The sequence below is a fragment of the Oncorhynchus clarkii genome, chromosome 6 (genome assembly GCF_045791955.1).
Source record: "Oncorhynchus clarkii lewisi isolate Uvic-CL-2024 chromosome 6, UVic_Ocla_1.0, whole genome shotgun sequence".
Classification (NCBI taxonomy): Eukaryota; Metazoa; Chordata; class Actinopteri; order Salmoniformes; family Salmonidae; genus Oncorhynchus; species Oncorhynchus clarkii.
Window position 1 is genome coordinate 49,594,514 of NC_092152.1, and position 19,045 is coordinate 49,613,558.

The 19,045-nt window shown below is 41.7% G+C and overlaps 1 protein-coding gene across 1 annotated transcript in view; it reads left to right on the forward strand.

The window, feature by feature from the left end:
* Positions 1–18,170, forward strand: part of LOC139411263 (hippocampus abundant transcript 1 protein-like) — a 29,831-nt gene extending 11,661 nt beyond the window's left edge. The window contains exons 2-12 of the mRNA XM_071157322.1: positions 3,969–4,061; positions 8,746–8,808; positions 9,382–9,509; positions 9,985–10,099; positions 10,223–10,441; positions 10,737–10,850; positions 11,424–11,495; positions 11,663–11,775; positions 11,961–12,058; positions 12,342–12,496; positions 14,313–18,170. Of these exons, the coding sequence (XP_071013423.1) occupies positions 3,969–4,061; positions 8,746–8,808; positions 9,382–9,509; positions 9,985–10,099; positions 10,223–10,441; positions 10,737–10,850; positions 11,424–11,495; positions 11,663–11,775; positions 11,961–12,058; positions 12,342–12,496; positions 14,313–14,528 (1,386 nt within the window). The 3' untranslated portion in view covers positions 14,529–18,170. The remainder of the gene's footprint in view (positions 1–3,968; positions 4,062–8,745; positions 8,809–9,381; positions 9,510–9,984; positions 10,100–10,222; positions 10,442–10,736; positions 10,851–11,423; positions 11,496–11,662; positions 11,776–11,960; positions 12,059–12,341; positions 12,497–14,312) is intronic.
* The last annotated feature ends 875 nt before the right edge of the window (positions 18,171–19,045 follow it).

Genomic DNA, 19,045 nt, shown 5'->3' on the forward strand with positions numbered 1-19,045 from the left:
ACTACTAATAATTGGATACTACAAAATTGGGGAGAAAAAGGGGGTAAAAGAAAAAAATGAAAAAATGCATTGTCTCAAACATTTGGTGAAAGTGCAGAGAGCCACATCAAATAACAGAAATACTCATCATAAACATTGATAAAAGATACAAGTGTTAAACATACGAATACAGAAACTTCTCCTTAAGCCTTTATTACAGCAAAGTTAAAAAGAATCGTATTCATAAATGAACGCAATTTCCGAAATGGAAAGGTTTATTTATTGTTTACTTTAATTATTCAAAAGTCTCTCTATTTTTACAAGTTTTGCACCTGTGTTCTTACTTAATATTAACATATACCATTTCAGTAGCATATGTCTTGTGATGGACTGTCATCCCCACAGCCTCCATGGTGAATTAGTCCACTCAGAGAGGTGGGAATCAGACTGGTTTCTTGTTCACCATGATAAAAAATATGTACTGTCAAATATCTGGACTCACCTCTACTCATTCAATGATTTTTCTTTACATTGTAGAATCATAGTGAAGACATCAAAACTATGAAATAACACAGATGGAATCATATAGTTACCAAAAAAAGTATTTAACAAATCTAAATATACTTTATATTTGAGATACTTTGCCTTGACAGCTTTGCACACTCTTGGCTTTCTCTCAACCAGCTTCACCTGGAATGCTTTTCCAACAGTCTTGAAGGAGTTTCCACATATGCTGAGCACTTGACTGCTTTTCCTTCACTCTGCGGTTCAACTCATCCAAACCATCTCAATTGGGTTTAGGTCGGGTGATTGTGGAGGCCAGGTCATCTGATGCAGCACTCAACCACTCTCCTTCTTGGTCAAATAGCCCCTACGCAGCCTGGAGGTGTGTTGGGTCATTTTCCTGTTGAAAAACAGATAGTCTCACTAAGCTCAAACCAGATGGGATGGCATACTGCTGCAGAATGCTGTGGTAGCCATGCTGGTTAATTGTGCCTTCAATTCTAAATACGTTTCTGACATTGTCACAAGCGAAGCACCCCCACACCATAACACCACCTCCATGCTTCACGGTGGGAACCACACATGCGGAGATCATCCTTTCACCTACTCTGCGTCTTACTAAGAAGACACAGCAGTTAGAACCAAACATCTTAAATTTGGACTCATCAGACCAAAGGAAAGATTTCCACCAGTCTAATGTCCATTGGTCGTGTTTGTTTGCACTAGCAAGTATCTTCTTATTATTGGTGTCCTTTCGTAGTGTTTTCTTTGCAGCAATTTGGCCTTATTCACACAGTCTCCTCTGAACAGCTGATGTTGCGATGTGTCTGTTACTTGAACTTTGTGAAGCATTTACTTGGGCTGCAATTTCTGAGGTGCAGTTAACTCTAGTGAACTTATCCTCTGCAGCAGAGGTAACTCTGGGTCTTCCTTTCCTGTGGTGGTACTCATGAGAGACAGTTTCATCTTAGCACTTGATGGTTTTTGCCACTGCACTTGAAGAAACTTTCAAAGTTCTTGAATTTTTCCTGATTGACTGACCTTCATATCTTAAAGATATGATGCATGGTCGTTTCTCTTTCCTTATTTGAGCTGTTCTTGTCATAATATGGACTTGGTTTAAATAGGGCTATCTTCTGTATACCACCCCTGCCTTGTCACAAAACTGATTGGCTCAAATGTATTAAGAAGGAAATAAATTCACTTAACAAGGCACACCTGTTAATTGAAATGCATTCCAGGTGACTACCTCATGAAGCTGGTTGAGAGCATTTTTATTTAATGTTTTTATTTTGTGTTTAAAGTTTTATTTAACTAGGCAAGTCAGTTAAGAACAAGTTCTTATTTACAATGACGCCCTACCAAAAGGAAAAAGGCCTCCTGTGGGGACGGGGGCTGGGATTAAAAATATATGACAAAATGCACATTACGATAAGAGAGACAACACTACATAGAGACCCTAAGACAACAACATAGCAAGGCAGCAACACATGACAATACAGAATGCCAAGAGTGTGCAAAGCTGTCATCAAGGCAAAGGGTGGCTACTTTGAAGAATCTCAAATATAAAATGTATTTAGATTTGTTTAACACTTTTTTTTGTTTTTGTTGGTTACTACATGATTCCATATGTGTTATTTCATAGTTTTGATGCCTTCACTATTATTAGACCAATGTAGACAATAGTACAAATAAAGAAAAACCCTGGATGAGTAGGTGTGTCCAAACCTTTGACTGGTACTGTAGGTGCTGGGCTTATAAAGAATTCTAGTAAAGAACAGTAATTACCCCACACTGTTAAAGCGCCCAAATCACCGCTTATTGACAAAGTTTCGATCCATAACGGATCTTCCTCAGGACAAACACACAAACTGGGTGCTCACATCCCAAAATATACACATTTCACCTCACATGACCATTGTATGTTGGGTGCAAAAACTATTTGTGTATCTCTAATAATTTGATAACAATGAGATGGGTACATGTAGTAGTTCCAGATAATTACAAAATGTCCAAGTAGGTGACCTGGAAGACGAGACAAATCAAAGTGACATATTCATGTAAAAAATGGTCAGATATCAAACTCTTGGTTCAGACCTCTAGGAGACATGGTACACATGGTGAATCCAATCCATTACAATTCTCTTCTTCAATAATAGATTATCAGTATCTTCCCCCCTCTTAGGAGTCTTAACATGTTCGATGCCAATGTATCTCAAAGAGCTAATGTGGTGACGAGCCCCCATGAAATTATTTAAACACCCAATTCTAATTTTCCCCTTAAAACCAGGGGTTCACATACTTTTTCACACATGGATATTGCATATTGAATCATTTGTGGATAAATAAATGTTGAAAAAGTATCATGTTTTTGTGTAATTTGTTTAATCCGGTTATCTTTATCTATTATTAGGACATAGATTATGATCTAACATTTTAGGTTTGAAATATGTGAAAATGGGGTTCACAAACTTTCTCCGCACTGTACTTCTAATAGCCAATTAGCTATATTAGCTAGCTACTAGCTCCTTGTGTCCCCTCCACTGAGATTTATAGTCCCCTCTTGCAAACTCCTCGCGCACATTGTCTGTTTTTCTTCATCTGTGGGGTTTCACACTGGCTGTTGTTGCCTGGACAACTGGCTGGACACTGGCTGTTGTTGCCTAAAAACACGCCACATCGATACAACTATGACTAAAAGTGACAGGTTCCCAACAAGCATAGGCAACCTCTTCCGCCTCATGTTACAAAAACCCGCTCACAAGTCAAAACCGATAACCTAAACTAAATTGCAAAATGAAGAATTGCGATTGATTTATTGAATTTGATCATTTGAATTTTGACAGTCTTAAACCACACAGAGTATGGAAAAGCATTGTCAATTGCCAGTTGAGAATTCATTAGATTTGTCACAATTCATGTTATCACAACAATGCAATTAAATGGCAAACATGAGAAATGATTTGTCATTTACGCATTTACGTTAGATTTTTAAACGTGTCAGTGTTGTACTGGTTAGTACCATGGGAATTAAATGTCAGACATTTTTCTTTTTCAAATTGGCAGACATGCGTACTCAATCATGAAAATGATAATGCAATTTATTTAGCATTTCAATTTTAATTTTGTCACCCATTAAGGAAAAGGAATTGCAATCTTGAGATTGATTTATCATTTGCCCATTTGCATTTCCAAGGTAACTCCTTCCATTAATATTAATCAGAATCAAGCAATAGGAAGCTTTAAGAGTCTACGTAACTAACTTACAATAACTTTAATTCTGAGGTCCCGAGTTTCCGACATGACCTGAACGTGGCAGTAGTCCCCCTATTGTAGCATCTCCCAACGTTGACATATTTTCACTTTTAAAACAACAAGGAAGGGTGTGGCAAGTTCTTGCTCAATGTTGTTATTACAGATCAGGCACTGCTATTTTGCACCGTGGAATGTCCTAAACAGCCTCTGTCACTATCTTCCCATTGCAGCACACCACCAACCGTGCCAAGGTGTCCCATGCAGTTGTGGTCATCTTTCTAGAGTTCTTTGCTTGGGGGCTGCTTACAACACCAATGCTGACTGTAAGTAAACACACCAGACACCCAAGTTTTAAGTTTGATATTTTATTTTATTTTAACACTGGAGACAGTTTTATTATTCATCCTTGCGATGTTTACCTGTGGTAAATTCAATTGATTGGACATGATTTGGAAAGGCACACACCTGTCTATATAACGTCCAATAGTTGACCGTGCATGTCAGCCAAAACCAAGCCATGAGGTCAAATGAATTTTCCCTATAGCTCCGAAACAGGTTTGTGTCAAGGCACAGATATGTGCAAGGGTACCAAAACATGTCTGCAGCATTGAAGGTCCCCAAGAACACAGTGGCCTCCATCATTCTTATATGGAAGAAGTTTGAAACCACCAAGCCTCTTAGAGCTGGCCTCCCGGCCAAACTGAGAAATCGGGGAAGAAGGGCCTTGGTCAAGGAGGTGACCAAGAACCCGATGGTCACTGACAGAGCTCCAGAGTTCCTTTGTGGAGATGGGAGAACCTTCCAGAAGGACAACCATCTCTGCAGCACTCCCCCAATCAGGCCTTTATGGTAGAGTGGCCAGACTGAAGCCACTCCCTATGACAGCCCACTTGGAGTTTGCCAAAAGTTACCTAAAGGACTTTCAGACCATGAGAAACAAGATTCTCTAGTCTGATGACTTCTCAGGACAGAGGGAAAGATGAATGGAGCAAAGTACAGAGAGATCCTTGATGAAAGCCTGCTCAGGACCTCAGACTGGGGAAGTGGTTCACCTTCCAACAGAACAATGACCCTAAGCACACAGCCAAGCCAAGCCAACACAGGAGTGGCTTCTGGACAAGTCTCTGAATGTCCTTGAGTGGCCCAGCCAGAGCCCGGACTTGAACCCGAATTAACATCTCTGGAGTGACCTGAAAATAGCTGTGTAGTGACGCTCCCCATCCAACCTGACAGAGCTTGAGAGGATCTGCAGAAAACAATGGGAGAAACTCCCCAAATACAGGTGTGCCAAGCTTTTAAGGTCATACCCAAGAAGACTCTAGGCTGTAATCACTGCCAAAGGTGTTTCAACAAAGTACTGACAAAGGGTCTGAATACATATGTACATGTGATATTTCAGTTTTAAAAATGTCTAACAAACTGTTTTGCTTTGACATTATGGGGTATTGTATAGATTGATAATAAAAAAATATATTTTTAGAATAAGTCTGTAATGAAACAAAATCTGGAAAAAGTCAAGGGGTCTGAATACTTTCCGAATGCACTGTAAATAGGTAGGTGCTACCAAATGTCATTATTGGTGAGTTTGGACATTTTACATGTGAATGTGAACGAGAGACATTGTGCAAATGAACAGTACTGGCTATGGAGCAGCATGTGTACATGCTGTGTCTGTGTGGAGTCTGGAGTTGTTAGGGCAATGGGCCTGCCTGGAGAAGATGGCGAAAGAGCAGACAGGCCGAGAACAGAGAGGAGAAAAAATGCAAGGAAATCAAAAGACAATTCATCCAAAGGGCTTTGACTTCTCAAACACGACAGAAAGCCAAAACGATATGATTGCCCCGTCACCTTATTAATTCAGCCACTTACTTAGATAACTAGAAAGTTAAACTTAATGGTTGCTTTAATGTAGAATTCTTTGTTTTTCACACTGGGAAAAAAAGTTAAAACGCATAAATATCTTTCTTCTCGGCATCAGACAACTTTGTGCTTTTTTTGCACTTCTCCACTGGGATGAGAATTCAAAAACAGGCATTCTATCAGCAGACAGCGCTCTGACTGATGTGTAGCTACTTTTCTCTGGTACTATTCTAGGTGTGGCCAGCCAACTTTTCTTCGGTAAAATGCAAGCCGGCTACATTCTTTCTGTGATCAACTGAAATATGATGGCCGTGCATTGATTTAGCAAAAAAATACATTGCTTTTTCATTGTAAGCTAATTTAGCCTACTTCCAGCCAAATAGCGTTGCACTTCTGTTGTCATCTGATGAAAATGACTATTTTCTGCCAATTGTGTTGCACTAAAGTACTTTCTGTAATGGAAAACTATAGTTGCATGTCTCTGAACAGTCTATTGAAGCAAAAAAAAAACTGACTTTCAATATAAAACTGTCAATAAACAGCTGTACTCATCTGCTTCCGCTTTCTCCAGTTGTGCTATTTACAAACAAACACGTGACTGGCTCAAATGTTCTGGGGAACTACGGTATGCTTCATAATGTGACAGTTGAAATGGAGAACGCAATCTGCTTTATCTTCTAACATTTATTGCACAAGTTGACTGCAGGTATTCGTTAGCGGAGCAATTCCGGTACCAGGCTGCGATGCAACTGGTCAGGATGCTCTCGATGGTGCAGCGGTAGTATTTGGAGAGGACCCGGGGTGGCATGCCACATTTCTTCAGCCTGCCTTAGGAAGTAAAGGTGCTGTTGCACCCTCGACGATTGGTGGTGTTGGTCCATGTAAAGTCCTCTTTGATGTGGATGCTGGCCCACGTATTAAGAGTCTGTATGGAGGAGGGTCTGTTGCTATTCCTCACAACCTGTGTTCTGCCCATCAGGAATTCCAGCATTCAGTTTTAGAGGGTAGTGTCCAGAGTCGGTGCTCTGACCTTAGAGGGAACAATAGTGTTGAATGCTGAACTGTAGTCAATGAAACAGCATTCTCACATAGGTGTTCCTCTTGTTCAGATGTGTTAGGGCCATATGAATAATGGTTGTAATGACATCTTCCATGGATCTGTTGGAGCGGTAGGCAAATTGGAGTGAGTCCAGTGTGCCTGGCATGCTGGCCTTGATGTGAGCCATGACCAGCCTCTTGAAGCACTTCATGATGACCGGTGAGTGCGACTGGGTGATAGTCATTTGTGCATGTCAGCTTGTTTTTCTTGGGCACTGGGATGATGGTGGTCTCCTTGAAGCAAGTGGGGGGACTACAGCATGGGACAGGGACAGGTTGAAGATGGCAGAGAAGACGCCCCCTGGTCAGCGCACACTCTGAGGACGTGGCCAGGGATGCCATCTGGGCCGGCGGCTTTGTGTATTCACTCATGAGAGTTCCTCACGTCAGACTCGGAGAGCAAAAACATCTGGTTCCGGAGCAGCGAGAGCCTTCCAGGATTGCTCAGTATTGTCTGCCTCGAAGAGTGCATAGATTGTGTTAATCTTGTCTGAGAGGGAGGGCACCACACAGCTAGATTTGCCTTTATAGTCCGTGATAGCCTGTATTCCTTGCCACATGCGTTGCGAGTCTGAGTTGTCAAACATCGATTTAAAATTTGAGTTTGTAGTGTCTTTTTGCATCCCTCAAGGATTTGTAGAGCTCGTTCATGCTTGCCTTGTACGCGTCGCACGCCACCGAATTGTTGGGGTTCACGCTGCTGACATTGAATGCTGCAGTATGGGCTCTCGGCATGGTACGAATTTCTCTGTTCTTCCAGGGTTTTGGTTGGGGTATGTCCGGATTGTTTTTGCAAGTACATCATCAACACATTTCATAATGAAGCCTGTGACTGACAATGTATATTCCTCAATATTGATGGATGAGTCCTGGGTGAATGAATCTTTGAACATATTCCAATTAATATTCTTAAACACTCCTACAGCATTGAGTCTGCCTCTGTCCAGCACTTCACTATTCTTTGTGTTGGTGGCTCCCTCTTGAGTTGCTGCTTCTAGGCAGGGAGTAGGAACAGAGAGACGTGATCTGATTGACCGTTGTGGAGGCGGGGAAGGCTTTATATGCATCACAGATGTTTGTGTACACATGGTCCAACACGTTGTTTCCTCTTGTGGTCCCGGAATCATTTTGGTGATACTTTGAAATAATAAAATAATAAACTTGCTTTGTTAAAATCTCCCCCGTCCATAAAGACTTCTTCCGGGTGAGAGGATTCTTGCTGACCAATTTTCTTGTACAGTTCGCTGAGTGCCGCTTTGATGTTTGCTTGTATGTACGCAGCTGTGCTAATAACGCATGTGAATTCCCTCTGCATGTCGTGGGGTCTGAATTTTAGCACCAAAAACTCCAGGTAGGGTGAACAGGAGCTTGAAATGTTTTTAACTTCGGTACACCATGAACTGTTTACGAGGAAGCCTATGCCTCCCCCTACTCTTACCAGAAGCCTGCGTTCAATCAAAACGGAAAATTGAAAAGTTGTCTGGTTGAATAACAGAGTCAAGTGAATTGTCCATATGCCATGTCTCTGTAAAAACCAAGACTCAGCATTCCCTGATGTCCCTCTACAATTTGAAGCCTTGCTCTGAGTTCACAAAGTTAATTTTCCAGCGATTGGACATTAGCCATCAGGATGCTAGAAAGAGGAGGCCATGTAGCCTGTCTTTTCAGCTTTGCTTGGAGTCCCCCTTTCATTCTTCTTCGTCACCGGCATTGCCTTCTGTCGTCTCGGCCAGGAGCAACAGGTAAGCCAGCTGTGCGAGACATTTATTATTCCAGATCTGGGAGGCTGAGCAATAAGTCTGTAGCTTCTGATTCATGATCCAGAAGTTTGTCGCTCGTAGGAAATTATTGCACAAACATTCTGAGCAAACACAGTCATAATTAATGCAAAAAATACCAATTAATAAAAGCAAAGTCGAGCAGGAAGCGGCAAGACGTGCGCCCTCCTCAGTGCCCCAAAGGTCATGAATAAATGACAGCATTATCTGTAGAGACTTTGCAAATGACCTAACAACGGTATTTATATTGTCTCCTTCCTCTGTCCTCCAGGTTCTTCATGAAACATTCCCCCAGCACACGTTTCTCATGAATGGTCTGATTCAAGGTGTTAAGGTAAGAGGCATTTCCATTTGGGTTGCTTTTAAGAATCAATGTTTACTATATATTTTTTAATTAGGAACTTTTATTTCAAAGTTGCGATGAGCGGATATTTGGTCACTATGCTCACTTTGAGAGGTGCAGGGGGGAAAACCTGTTTGTCAAGTTTCTACTAGGCATTGTCTTTTTGCCTATCTGGTTTGTTCAGATCAGCATTAGTCAATGGTGAAAAGAGCACAGTATTACAGCATTGTAATATAACTTATTTTCATGTATGACATAGAGATGGTTGTCAGTCAAAATCACAGAGGATTGAGCTTGCCTGGTAACCCAGGTCTGCCTACGACTTGGTCATGATCGTCTTTGTGCTGCATTTACTACCCACAGGAAGACCCCATGTTACTATACTTCAGTTAGCTATGTCACACTCTTTATGTGCTTAGGTGAGCAATTTTAACACTGGTAATGTAGCTCTTTCACACCTACATTGAGTTGTGTCAAACGCCTTCCCATATAGGTCTCGTGCTTGATGCATTTTTGGCGTAGCATTGTGATGACATTTTACCCACCCCCCTGTGTCGTGTGTAGGGGTTGCTGTCTTTCCTGAGTGCCCCTCTGATAGGTGCCTTATCAGATGTTTGGGGCAGGAAGTCCTTCCTGCTGGTTACAGTGTTCTTCACCTGTGCCCCAATCCCCCTAATGAGGATAAGCCCATGGTAAGAGGCACCGGTAGACATAGCACCCTTTGTGCTCAGTCACATGCTTCTCATGTGAGTGATCTCTACAGCGCTCTCCGTGGCTTCTGACTGCGAACCTGCTGGGAACAAGGGTCGTATGTGCGCAATGGGAAAATCTCAATTGCATACTCCTCGTGTCCTCTCTCTTCGCCTCCTTCTCAAAACCTATTGGATGAGAAAGCCATAGGTCCCTCCCCTCTGATCTTCTCCTCCAATGGGTTTTGAGAAGGAGGAAAGAAGAGAGGAAGCGAGGAGTATGAAATTGAGATTCTCCCTATGTGTTTTCTGCTGATGCTTACCTTCTCACACTGAGACAAATGTATCTTTGCTGCAGAATTTAAACACAACTTTGTTTTCAACATTGTTTTCAACTATACATTTCTATCAGTGTTGAATATATGTGACAATTCCTCTGTTTTGAGTGAGATTTTTACTTTTGAATGTTTCTCTACAGGTGGTATTTTGCCATGATATCAGTCTCTGGCGTCTTCGCTGTGACTTTCTCTGTAATATTTGCATATGTTGCTGACATCACTGAAGAACATGAAAGAAGCACCGCATATGGACTGGTAATGGCTCTTGTCTGTCTTAACGCCTTATCCCCCACCACCCTTATGACTTATATGTTAAAGAGGATCAAATAAATTAACACACAAATGTTGAGGATGTTCCACCTTCCCCTTCTGCTTCAGGTGTCAGCAACGTTTGCCGCCAGTTTGGTCACGAGTCCCGCCATCGGTGCCTACCTTTCTGCAAATTACGGCGACAGTTTGGTGGTGCTAGTGGCCACTATCATCGCAGTGGTGGATATCGCCTTTGTCCTTTTGGTCGTGCCAGAATCTCTCCCAGACAAAATGAGACTGACGTCCTGGGGGTCGCCTATCTCTTGGGAGCAAGCTGACCCCTTTGCTGTGAGTGACATTGACATAACCTTACCCAAATTGAATGAACTGTTATACCGTATGTACATATACAATGCAAGAAGGCAATTAGCTCCGTAAAATGGCCATTTTGCGGAGTAAAAAATTGAAGGGCTGCATACGTCTGCGTATTTTGGCTACGCAGGATCGTCGTTTTGCGTTCTTGCGTATGTTGGTTGGGTACAAATTAGCCTCAAGTCTTACAGCTGTTCAATATGTTTAGAATTTCACTGTGATACTGAATGTTGACCACTTGGTTTTTCTTCCTCCCATGTCATTTGTCCAGTCTCTTAGGCGAGTGGGAAAGGACCCGACAGTGTTGCTTATATGTGTCACAGTGTTCCTGTCCTACTTGCCAGAGGCAGGCCAGTACTCCAGTTTCTTCCTCTACCTGCGACAGGTGCGACTGGTTATAAGTCAATTATAAGCATCATGGGAAGTCTTAAGTCATTCTAGCATTGTTATCAATCATTATGTAATGTTATCTGACCAGTGTTGCCAACAATTTTGCGGTGAGTTTCGCTATTGGCTCCTTGATTTGTCGCTAGAAGTCTCTAGATGTTTTGCCATTTCTGTGATGATGTCACAGCACAAATTTGGCTTGCTGCGGCATAGCTGCAGTCCCCGTTTTCGCACCCTCTCTCGCCGCACATCCTCTCCCCGTGTGCTTCTCAGCCGGTGTGTGTGTCGTTGCTGTGAATCCATCTCCCGTTTGTGGCAGAATTTAGTGTGGAAAGCCCTCGTGTCAAAACTTCCCAAAGGCACCCTGAAAAGTAGCTGAATTTGTCACTAGAACCAATAAAAGTCACTGGAGGGGTCTGAACTTGCATAGGATTAACAACAAAGTCACTCAATTGGCAACATTGCATCTGCCTTGTCTAAATTAATTGGATATGTGGAGGGTGACGTGTATACTTCACTTTTATCCACGCTGTGTAATATGAGATGCACTGTGCTTTGCGTTCCTTTTCAGGTTATTGAATTCTCGCCTGCGGCAATTGCTGCTTTTATAGCAATGGTCGGGATCCTCTCTATTATCGCTCAGGTATTTTGTTGCTATATTAGTATTTCCTCTATTCATCAACTGTGAAAAGTGTCAATATTTACAATGTTCCACGTCAATATTTACCTCAGTAAACTATTAAAAGATAATGAAGAATACATATACTTTGGATTTACTGTCATTTTTCCTCTTCCCTTTTCTTTTAACAGACATTGCTCTTAACCTATTTTATGAGAACTATCGGGAATAAAAACACAGTGTTACTTGGATTGGGGTTTCAGCTGTTCCAGTTAGCCTGGTATGGCTTTGGATCAGAACCATGGTAAGTTTGTGTTTGATTCACAGCCAAAATGATATCTCATACGTGCTAGAATACATAGGGTTGGTCTTTTAGTCTTTAGTGTTGTCCAGCTGTCCAAGTGTTGGCACCGCGTGAGTGTGGAGGGGATTTGTCCATTGTCCGTGTGAAATAGCTCTAACCCCACTGTGGGACCTCCTGCCTTTCAGGATGATGTGGGCTGCGGGTACAGTCGCAGCCATGTCCAGTATCACCTTCCCTGCAGTCAGTGCTTTGGTGTCCCGGATAGCAGCCTCTGATCAGCAAGGTAAGACAACACCAGTCTCCTCTCTGTGGCTCTACCTTTTCCCCTCCACACATTGCCCTTACACGGAGCTGCAGAGGTCACTGCCACTGACCAACTAAAGAGCAACAGCTGACATGTGACAACTGATTCAAGCCTTGGTCTATGTAATCTCTACCTTGTTCTCCCTTTCACCATAACAGGCATTATGCTTTTTGTACCCTTTCTACCTGAGGTGTCTGAAAGGAGGTGAATTGTGAGTTTATCTGTGCCGTCAGAGTAAAATCTGGTTTTGTTACGCTTACAGGATGTGTCCAGGGAATGATTACGGGTATCAGAGGCCTATGCAATGGGCTGGGTCCAGCTCTGTACGGCTTCATATTCTTCCTGTTCAACGTGGAGCTGAACGAGCTTGACCCTATGACAGGAAGAAACAAAAGCACATCTCAGGAGCCCAGCGAGGTACAGAGCTCAGAATACGCTTACATCTTTAATTTCATGGCTGTGTAACTCTGAGATCATATGAGTACAGCTGTGATGGTGAATGTGATAGTCAGTTTGCTTTAGGCCCTTAGAGCACAAAAACCCCTTCTGTTGGCTAAGAAACAGTATTATTTTATGGAGTTGGATTAGAAAAACAAAGTTATCCCATTAAGAGAAGCTTCTTCTACTTTTTGATGATGGTTAAAATAATCATTATCAAAGTAAAACCTATCATCAATACATACGCTGCATTACAAAAGTATTCAGACCCCTTCCCTTTTTCCATATTTGGTTATGTAAAAGCCTTATTCTAGAATGGATTAAATAAATCAAAAATCCTGATCAATCTACACACACTACCCCATAATGAAAAAGCAAAAGCAGAAATACCTTATAAATAAGTATTCAAACCTTTTGCTATGAGACTCGAAGTTGAGCTCCGGTGCATCTTGTTTCTATTGATCATCCTTGAGATGTCCACCTGTGGCAAATTCAATTGATTGGACATGATTTGGAAAGGAACACACATGTCTATATATGGTCCAAAAGTTGACAGTGCATGTCAGAGCAAAAACCAAGCCATGAGGTCAAAGGAATTGTCCATAGAGCTCCAAGAGGATTGTGTCAGCACAGATCTAGGGAAGGGTACCAACACATTTATGCAGCATTGAAGGTCCCCAAGAACACAGTGGCCTCCATAATTCTTAAATGGAAGAAGTTTGGAACCACCAAGACTATTCCTAGAGCTGGCTGCCCGGCCAAACTGGGCAGAGAGGTGACCAAGAACCCAACAGTCACTCTGACAGAGCTCCAGAGTTTCTCTGGGGAAATGGTTGTCCTTCTGGAAGGTTATCCCATCTCTGCAGCACTGCACCAATCAGGCCTTTATGGTTGAGTGGCCAGACGGAAGCCACTCCTCAGTAAAAGATGCATGACAAGCCCGCTTGGAGTTTGCCAAAAGGCATCTAAAGACTCTGACCATGAGAAACAAGATTCTCTGGTCAGATGAAACCAAGATTGAACTCTTTGACCTGAATGCCAAGCGTCACGTCTGGATGAAACCTGGCACCATCCCTACGGTGAAGCATGGTGGTGGCAGCATCATGAAGATGTGAAGATGTGTTTCAGCGGCAGGCGCTGGGAGACTAGTCAGGATTGAGGCAAAGTACAGAGAGATCCTTGAAAACCTGCTGCAGAGCGCTCAGGGTCTGACTGGCTTGAAGGTTCACCTTCCAACAGGACAACGATCCTAAGCACACAGCCAAGACAACGCAGGAGTGGCTAGAGGACAAGTCTCTGAATGTCCTTGAGTGGCCCAGCCAGAGCCCGGACTTGAACCCAATCGAACATCTCTGGAGTGACCTGAAAATATCTATGCAGCGACGCTCCCCATCCAACCTGACAGAGCTTGAGAGGAGGATCTGCAGAGAAGAATGGGAGAAAGTCCCCAAATACAGGTGTGCCAAGCTTGTTGCGTCATACCCAAGAAGACTCGAAGCTGTAATCGCTGCCAAAGGTGCTTCAACAAAGTACTGAGTGAAGGGTCTGAATACTTATGTAAAAGTGTAAGTTTTTTATTTGATACATTTGCAAAAAATATAATCCTGTTTTTGCTTTGTTATTATGGGGTATTGAGTGTTGATTGATGAGGGGGGGGGGACAATTTCAATCAATTTTAGAATAACACTGTAACGTAACACAATGTGGAAAAGGTCAAGGGGTCTGAATACTTAACGAATGCATTGTACATGCAAGCGGTTCATTTTGGTAACAGTTATTGTGAATTTTCTTTCAGAAACCGACCATTCCCGGTCCGCCCTTCCTGTTCGGAGCATGTTTAGTGTTGCTGGCTCTCCTTGTGGCCATCTTCATCCCTGACCACCACAGTATGGCAGTGAAGACCTACACGGACACGCGCAAAATCAGCACCAGCAACAACCTCCAGAGTTTAAACCCCCTGCCTGCCAGCGAAGAGGACATAGAGCCTCTCCTGCAGGACAGCAGCATGTGACTGTCTGAAAGAGACTCCAACATGAGCCCCCCTAATGGCCCCTAAACTACAACCTCAACCAGCAGCAGCCGACATGGAGCCATGCAGGGTATATCCTTCAACCACGTTGAACACAGTTCTGTTTCTACGATTAGGGATCGGTCTTTTGTCCAGCGAGGTTTTATCGTTTACTGTGATTTTACATTGCGACAAGGACAGAAACACTTCTTAATGCACCGGGTTGAGTGACAATGTGTTTTGGTGTCAAACATTGGCCTAGACAGTGTTTGTGGAGTTGAAGAGATGACCGTAAGCTCTGCTGGTTTCTCATATGCTTAAAGAACCCCCCTCCTATTAATGGGTTTAAAATGCCAATCAATGCCCACTCCAGCTTTATGTTAATAAAATATTGACCTGTATCTCATCAAAGTTACTGTGCAATCTAGATTGTAAACGGATTGGTGTATAGTTAGGTAAACACACTACATGACAAAGTATGTGGACACCTGCTCTTAGACCATCTCATTCCAAAATCATGGGCATTAATGTGGAGTTGCCCCTCCCCCCCTCCTTTGCTGCTATAACAACCTCCACTCTTCTGGGAAAGCTTTCTACTAGATGTTGGAACATTGCTGCGGGGACTTGCTTCCATTCACCCACAGAGCATTAGTGAGGTAGGGCACTGATTCATCCCAAAGGTGTCAAAACAAATTTTATTTGTCACATACACGTGTTTAGCAGATGTTATTGCGGGTGTAGCGAAATGCTTGTGTTTCTAGCTCCAACAGTGCAGGTGTTCGATGGGGTTGAGGTTAGGGCTCTGTGCAGGCCAGTCAAGTTCTTCCACACCGATCTCGACAAACCATTTCTGTATGGACCTCACTTTGTGCACGGGGGCGTTGTCATGTTGAGTCGTTGTTGCTCCAAGACGTTTCCACTTCACAATAACAGCACATAGTTGACCGGGGCAGCTCTAGCAGGGCAGAAATTTGACCAACTGACTTGTTAGAAAGGTGGCCTCCTATGACTGTGCCACGTTGAAAGTCACTGAGCTCTTCAGTAAGGACATTCCACAGCCAATGTTTGTCTATGGAGATTGCATGGCGGTGTGCTTGATTTTATACACCTATCAGCAACGGGTGTGGCTGAAATAGTCGAATCCACTAATTTGAAGGGGTGTCCACATGCTTTTGTGTATATATAGTGTATGTACCTTAAAGGTGATGCAATTTATTATAAATGCTGTGCCATATATTATTTTGTATTTTTGCCTTTTGTCATGCATTGTTGAATCAGCCGAGTGAGACTTGACTTGGACTTGAATGTTACAGAAATAGTTGCTGAAAGAGTTAAACATGACATTCCAAATATGCCTATCCACCCTACAAATCCCAACCTGAGTATATTGTCAGCTACCTCAAATTTTTACCTCTTCATAAGATGTAAATTAAAGACAAATCTTGGCCCCCTGATTTGGTATAGCTTCTCATAACCTTTAAAAACTAAATCATCACTTTTACAGGAACTGTTACCTTTTACATCTGAGTGTTAGTTCTTGTGTTGCATAAAGGTCTGGTGGGATTGTGGCTACCCGTGACGTATTAATGGATTAACTTGAGACCCACAGTACAGTTGTACTCCTCAGTTTTTAACTTGAGACTTTAACATTTTAACTGCCAATCCTGAATTGAAATTAAAACCGTGATAATGGCATATTGTGGTACTTTAAAAATGTATTTTCAGAGTACAGTAGTTTGGCCTCATAACTATTGCAACTAGTTGGAAAGTGCTTTTTTTGTGGTATGGTACAGGTAACTGTCAAAATAAAGGATACACTTGAGTAAATGAGGGTTCTGGCCGTTCTGTTATGGTGCATTTTCCTGGTATGGTTTAGTTCCACTCGACCACTTTAGAGGACAAGGTAAACACCAATGAATACACAGCCATTGAGTGATCACTTTCAACCTATGGTGAATCCTTTCTGTCCTGATGGAAGTGGTCTCTTCTAGGATGACAATGCCCCCAGCCACAGGGCACAAATTTTTTGCTGAGCATGAAAACGATTTAAACCATATACCATGGCCGCCTGTTACCAGATCTCAACCCAAATGCACGGAGCGTGAGACCACGTTTTCCACCACCAACAAAGCACCAAATTATGGATTTTCTCGTGGAAGACTGGTGTCGCATATAGTTCCAGACAGTTGTAGAATCTATTGTATGCCAAGGTGCACTGAAGCTGTTCTGGCGTGGTGACCCAATGACCCATTAAGACACTTTGTTGGTGTTTCCTTTATTTTAGCGGTTTCCTGTATCTATTATGACCCCAGACTGTATTGAGACCAAGATGTTGCTCTGTCAGATCTTAAGATTTTTTTAAATGTTGCTCTCTCAAAGATAGTTGGTGTAAAAAACACCAAACAACCTATATTTTTGCATACAATCATAACTAACCTGTAAAAGTGGAATTTAGTGTTACATTTTCCATGTTGTGTACTGTATTAATTTTGCCAGCAGGTTTGAATCTAACTTATGACATATCTCATGTTGATGAAACGGTATGAATCTGTTCAATAACTTATGTAAGACCCAAGTCTTGGACTTTCGTAATGCAGCACTTTGTATATTTTAAGAACAAGGTTAATATATTTAGCCATTGTTATTGCTAAAGAAAACGATTCAATTATGCAGTTAAAATACTTATTTCTACATGAACGAGTCATTTACTCAACTCTTGCAGTGTAAATTATGCATTCATTTGCTGAGTACTGCACCTTAATTTCAATGAATATGTGTGCCTAAAAATATATATACATGTTTAATATACTGAACAAAAATATAAGCGCAACGTGCAACAATTTCAAAGATTTTACTGAGTTACAGTTCATGTAAGGAAATTAGTCAATTGAAATGAATTCATTCGTCCCTAATCTATGGATTTCATATGACTGGGCAGCGGTGCAGTCATGGATGGGCCTTGGAGGGGATAGGGGAACTAGGCACAGGCAATCAGAATTACTTTTTCTCCACAGAATGGTTTTATTACAGACTGTAATATTTCTAACCCCCTACAGTTTTGAGGCCGGTTGGACGCACTTCCAAATTCCCTAAAACGACGTTGGAGGCAGCTTATGGTAGAGAAAGTAACATTCAATTATCTGGCAACAGCCCTGGTGGACATTCCTGTATTCAGCATGCTCCCAACAAACTTGAGACATCTGTGGCATTGTGTTGTGTGACAAAACTGCACATTTTAAAGTGGCCTTTTATTGTCCCCACCACAAGTTGCACCTGTGTAATGATCATCCTGTTTAATCAGCTTCTTGATATGCCACACCTGTCAGGTGTATGGATTATTTTAGCAAAGGAGAAATGCTCATTTACAGGGATGTAAACTTTTTTTGTAAATTTGTGCACAAAATTTGAGAGAAATACGCTTTGTGCGTATGGAACGTTTCTGGGATTGTTTTAAATTTCAACTCATGAAACATGGGACCAACACTTTACATGTTGCGTTTTATATTTTTGCTCAATCTATTTTGAGGTCTTTTTTTAAAATGATGTTGAATTATTTCTTCATGGGTTGTGCATTTGTAATAGCTTTGTTTTCTCTTAAATCATAATTCTGAATAATATCTACGATAATAAAGAAATGTATAGCCATTTGTTGGATGTCTGCATTACATAATTTATACTAGTATGTATGGATTTTATAATCCACACATTTTGACCATTATGTGGGTATTATATAAAATTAGATTTTGTGAAAAGGATTCCTCATATTTGCTCTTGGTATCAGAGTGCAGACTTCGAAAGTGTTTAATCATACAGCATTGTCTATAACAAATCATACAAACTGCTCACTTGCAAAACACTCAGCATTCCAGACACTCATTCAGTAAACTTGATTGACAATTGTTGTCTTTGAGAAAAAAGTTAGAAAAATATAATATAAACCTACATTCAGGCCTTTAACTATTGCAATGCAACAAGTGTTTGGTCACATCAGAACACATATACCATATTACAACTACCGTATGGTCTCCCATAACATGAGAGACCTTTTTGTAAATATTGAAGCTAGTGCTAGCCCAATCTGCACAAATTCTACACCTAACAAATGTACAGTGCCTTGCGAAAGTATTCGGCCCCCTTGAACTTTGCGACCTTTTGCCACATTTCAGGCTTCAAACATAAATATATAAAACTGTATTTTTTTGTGAAGAATCAACAACAAGTGGGACACAATCATGAAGTGGAACGACATTTATTGTATATTTCAAACTTTTTTAACAAATCAAAAACTGAAAAATTGGGCGTGCAAAATTATTCAGCCCCTTTACTTTCAGTGCAGCAAACTCTCTCCAGAAGTTCAGTGAGGATCTCTGAATGATCCAATGTTGACCTAAATGACTAATGATGATAAATACAATCCACCTGTGTGTAATCAAGTCTCCGTATAAATGCACCTGCACTGTGATAGTCTCAGAGGTCCGTTAAAAGCGCAGAGAGCATCATGAAGAACAAGGAACACACCA